The sequence below is a fragment of the Aegilops tauschii genome, chromosome 2 (assembly GCF_002575655.3).
Source record: "Aegilops tauschii subsp. strangulata cultivar AL8/78 chromosome 2, Aet v6.0, whole genome shotgun sequence".
NCBI classification, from domain to species: Eukaryota; Viridiplantae; Streptophyta; class Magnoliopsida; order Poales; family Poaceae; genus Aegilops; species Aegilops tauschii.
In genome coordinates this window covers 179224457-179229214 of record NC_053036.3, presented here as the reverse complement: position 1 = coordinate 179229214, position 4758 = coordinate 179224457, and the positions used below count along the sequence as shown (strand labels likewise).

The window sequence follows — 4758 nt, the reverse complement described above, 5'->3', positions numbered from 1 at the left end:
ACTGTGAATTTGACTCAAGATGACTACACGCAACGCTGAAATTCTTTCAAGTTTCAGACAGACGGTCAAGGAAGAGCGGTGATGTTGAGTTCAGATAACTCTTATGTGTGCCACCCAATATGTGAGTTGTTCACTTTCACGTAGGTCAGCAATCGGTGGGCGTTGAACGGATACTCAAGAAGTTGGGAGCGCAAACTAGAGTAATGTGGAACTTAATTTCGCTCGAGCGTTGATTGTGTTCAAGAAAATGAGGAACTACAAGTTGCAGTCGGAGTCCCATGCACTCTTTGGAGTAGCAGCGGTACTCATGTGATAAGCTCAAGTCCAATGTACATGGAAGTTTGACATATGGACGAATTCAGTGTAATGGAGAATATTCGTCAAGGTGAAGTTTGTTAGAATTGTGTCGAATATTGTATATAAGGTAGCCTACAGTTGGACTCTGAGTAGTATTGTGTTTAGATAGGATATGGAGTCATGTCCTAGTAGGACACTTGTATCCTAGGCTTTTTATATATAGTGGGGCTAAGCACACGATGTAACCTATGCCAACATAATAGCACATGTACGCAGGGGCAGCCGACGGCGTGTGCCGGCGCCTGGGTTGTCGGTGTGCGGTATTGTGACAGTGTCACGGGGAGAAGCGTTTGTAGTCAGACCCCGGGATGTAGTCATACCGATGAATCACGTTAACAAATGTCGGTGTCGTGCTCCATGTAATTGTTTAGTCCTTGAATAATCGACGGTTGCCTCGAATTAATTCTAACATACTCTAACCGAGAAAGAGGCGTAGCTGTGTCGTCTGATTATCCTAAGCGTATATGCTAGCTAGGGTTCTTATAAGTATTTTCCTTTGATGACGCTTTCGATGCTAGCCGTCCCGAGGTCTTTCTTTTCTCATTTGTGTTGCTTGCTCTTGTTCTACAGGGCCACCAAAGCGAACTAGGCATGGCATACGGCGAAGATGATCACCGCGGGGTGCACACAACTCAGGAGGTTTGCATCATGCATCATCATTTTCCTCCTGAGATAATTCTGAGCTCGATCGATCGATCGATGCCTTGAATCACCTCGAGCATCTATATGATATGCATGCGTTGATCAGGGCAAGAGTTTGGGCGTTTTCATCTGCTGGCTTCTGGGCAACGGATGCCTCTTCGGGTACAACAGCATGCTCACCATCGAAGATTACTTCGTCCACCTCTTCCCGGTATAACAAACTTCTACTAGTATATGAATGTTTTTCTTCTTCCACATCGAGTATGCCACACACACACGCGCACACAGAACTAACTTTTGACACTTGTAAATTCAGAACTACCATCCGGTCAGAGTCATCACTCTCACCTATCAGCCGTTTGTGCTCGTGGTAGCTGCGGTGTTCGCGTACCATGAGGCGAAAGTAAACACCAGGGTGCGCAACTTGGTGGGGTACTCACTCTTCTTCCTCGGCTCGCTCGCTCTCATCATCGTAAGCACATTTTCAGAAACTCAGTGTTCTGAACCATTAAACATTGACTGCTCGATTCCTCTCCCCTGCGCCGTAGCTGGATCTTGCGACGTCGGGAAGAGGTGGAATCGCAACCTTCATCGGCGTGTGTACGGTTGTGGCGGTGTTTGGCGTCGCGGAAGGCCACGTCGAAGGCGCCATGACCGGCGACCTATCCTTGATGTGCCCGGAGTTCATACAGGTGCCATTTCTTGTGCCAGAACATACAGTAAATTGAGAAATACTTAGGAGACAGTAAATTGATATGACTTGTTTGGATCCAGTCATTTTCTGCTGGCATGGCTGCATCGGGCGCAATAACGTCGGCCCTGAGGCTCATTACGAAAGCGGCTTTCGAGAAATCCAGAGACGGCCTTCGCAGGGGAGCTAGTATGTCGCACCAAATCAAACCTCCAATTCATTCCGAGTTTCTGCTTATTCATGCTCATATCTATATATTGCAGTGTTGTTCTTCTCCGCATCATGCTTCTTCGAGCTGCTGTGCGTCGTGCTGTACGCCCACGTCTTCCCCAAGCTGCCAATAGTGAAGTTCTACCGTGCAAAGGCGGCTTCCGAGGGATCTCTGACGGTCGCCGCCGACCTTGCTGCCGCCGGCCTCCAAAGACACACAAAACCATCGGTAGCCCCCTCAACGCCAGTTGTAAACTGTAATCTAGTTCCCGGCAGACGGCAAATGAAAGATCCATACATACGTTTCAGGCTGAAGACGACCCAGCCATCCCTGAACGTTTGAGCAACAAGCAGCTGCTTATGCAGAACATGGACTACGCCTTGGACATGTTCCTCATCTACCTGCTGACGCTGTCCATCTTCCCGGGATTTCTCGCCGAAGACCTCGGATCGCACAGCCTGGGCTCCTGGTAATTAAGCCACCATCCCATTTTGGCATGCATCCAGATTTTGGTTACTACTCCTACACTACGAAGGATGGAATGAAAACGCGCGCAGGTACGCGCTGGTGCTGATCGCGAGCTACAACGGCTCGGACTTGATCGGGAGATACGCGCCTCTGGTGGAGAGCATCAAGGTGACGTCCCGGAGGGGGCTGCTGGCCGCGGTGCTCGCCCGGTACCTGCTCCTCCCGGCATTCTACTACGCCGCCAGGTACGGAGGGGAGGCCTGGATGATCGTCCTCGTATCGGCTCTGGGACTCAGCAACGGGTACCTGACGGTCTGCGTCCTGACCGAGGCACCCAGACCCTACAAGGTTAGCTTAGCTCGTATTGCACAATCATTCCACACTGGACACGTTAGCTTAACTACTGAGTTACCCTCGTGTCTTTGTCCAGGGGCCAGAACAGAATGCTCTCGGAAACCTGCTCGTGTTCTGCCTCTTGGCGGGCATATGTTTAGGGGCTGTTCTTGACTGGCTGTGGCTCATAGGCAAAGGATGGTGATCAAACCCATGGCCCCCATGTCATCCAGACTTGTTCCAGATTGAAAAGCACTTTTCATATTTCCTCTTTTTTTTCTTATTTCGTTTTGGTGTTGGTGCGCTTTCCTGCAAGGCGGCTGCAACTAGTTGGAGCACCTGCAGGCAAATAGATGATCACGGTTTTTCTGCGTCGTAATTGTTGTTCCACTTTCCATGTGTGTTCACGCTGCTTTTTTATTTAGGTTCAATCTTATTGCATTTTGGTTGTCATAGCTTTGTACATTATAGACGTATGACTATATCCGGAATTTAAAACTCCGCAATGAAAGATACCGAATGTATTCATCGATGCAAAGGCAAGGCATTCTCTTCTTTTCACAAAATGCCTCCATGTTCTATTTCATTCTCAGTTAAAAGAACAAATCAACATGAATGAACCTTCATTTATATATTTGGGTGGATCATCAATATTTGGGCGCCAAAACTTCATATCACGGACATAAAAACTGGAGTAGGGTAAATTTTTCTCATGTTTCGGCCATATCTTTTTTTTTTTTCTCGAATATGCACGAGTGTGCATATCATATATTAAAGAAGGAGGGCAAAGCATGCCTCCACAGTTACATTACAAGCCTGTACGGCCTTACAACCCGTACCCGCTCCACTTAACGCACACATATCCTACTCCTCCCTAATCATCCACCTATGTAGCCCACCCAGGAACCCCTCCACCTATGTTTCGGTCATATTCATCATCAAACTGTGGCATGCAATAATAATCAGTTCATCACCATCAATAACAAACGATTAACATGCAACTCCACCTCTCACATAAAGACCCTCTTCAGGGCCAACAAGTGACCACTCTATCTACCATCATTTCCATCAGAGGTTTCGTTGTTGCCGTCATTTCTAATCACTATCTTGTGCCAATAAGAAGAGGAGACCAGTCATGATTTCCCTAGGGTTTCTATTTTCGACATCATCATTGCGAAAGGTGAAGAAGGCAACATCGCTACATATGTTTTTCATAGGCAAAATGCATAAATGCTTGGCTTCAAATTAACAAAGTCCCAAACAGATGAGTAGGTACATGGTGCTGATAAAACAACTACAAACATCAATTAAAAAACAAGCACATATCAGTAAGAGAAAGAACAAGCCCACCTTGTAGACAAAGAATCCCTACAGAGCAGAAGTTGGGTCCTAGGGAGAAGAAACAATCAGCAAGCGAGTGCTAGAATTGTATTACCTAGGTGTTAGAATCATTACAATGTAATCTAGATTACTGACTCTAGTGCAAGTGGTAGACTGAAGGAAATATGCCCTAGAGGCAATAATAAAGTTGGTATTTTGTATTTCCTTATATCATGATAAATGTTTATTATTCATGTTATAATTGTATTAACCGGAAACTTGATACATGTGTGGATACATAGACAAAACACCGTGTCCCTAGTAAGCCTCTACTAGACTAGCTCATTAATCAAAGATGGTTAAGTTTCCTAACCATAGACATGTGTTGTCATTTGATGAACGGGATCACATCATTAGGAGAATGATTTGATGGACAAGACCCATCCGTTAGCTTAGCATATTGATCGTTCAGTTTTATTGCTATTGCTTTCGTCATGGCATATACATATTCCTTTGACTATGAGGTTATGCAACTTCCGGATACCGGAGGAATACCTTGTGTGCTATCAAACGTCACAACGTAATTGGGTGATTATAAAGATTCTCTACAGGTATCTCCGTAGGTGTTTGTTGGGTTGGCATAGATCAAGATTAGGATTTGTCACTCCGAGTGTCGGAGAGGTATCTCTGGGCCCTCTCGATAATACACATCATAAGAAGCCTTGCCAGCAATGTG

At 46.0% G+C, this 4758-nt stretch overlaps 1 protein-coding gene across 1 annotated transcript; it reads left to right on the top strand.

Moving 5' to 3' along the window:
• The first annotated feature begins 948 nt into the window (after window positions 1-948).
• On the top strand, window positions 949-4417 carry LOC109758047 (equilibrative nucleotide transporter 3-like). Its single transcript, XM_020316887.3, has 9 exons — window positions 949-996; window positions 1106-1210; window positions 1316-1471; window positions 1548-1691; window positions 1774-1879; window positions 1954-2129; window positions 2210-2370; window positions 2459-2717; window positions 2800-4417. The coding sequence occupies exons 1-9, from the start codon at window positions 949-951 to the stop codon at window positions 2905-2907; spliced, it is 1263 nt and encodes a 420-aa protein (XP_020172476.1). The 3' UTR covers window positions 2908-4417.
• Window positions 4418-4758: the final 341 nt, after the last annotated feature.

Excerpts from the sequence above, each read along its gene's own strand:
- LOC109758047 (XM_020316887.3), top strand. The coding sequence starts at position 949 with ATGGCATACGGCGAAGATGATCACCGCGGGGTGCACACAACTCAGGAG. Across the intron at positions 1,211-1,315 it reads ACTTCGTCCACCTCTTCCCG|AACTACCATCCGGTCAGAGT; the intron begins GTATAACAAACT and ends TTGTAAATTCAG. Across the intron at positions 2,130-2,209 it reads AAAGACACACAAAACCATCG|GCTGAAGACGACCCAGCCAT; the intron begins GTAGCCCCCTCA and ends CATACGTTTCAG.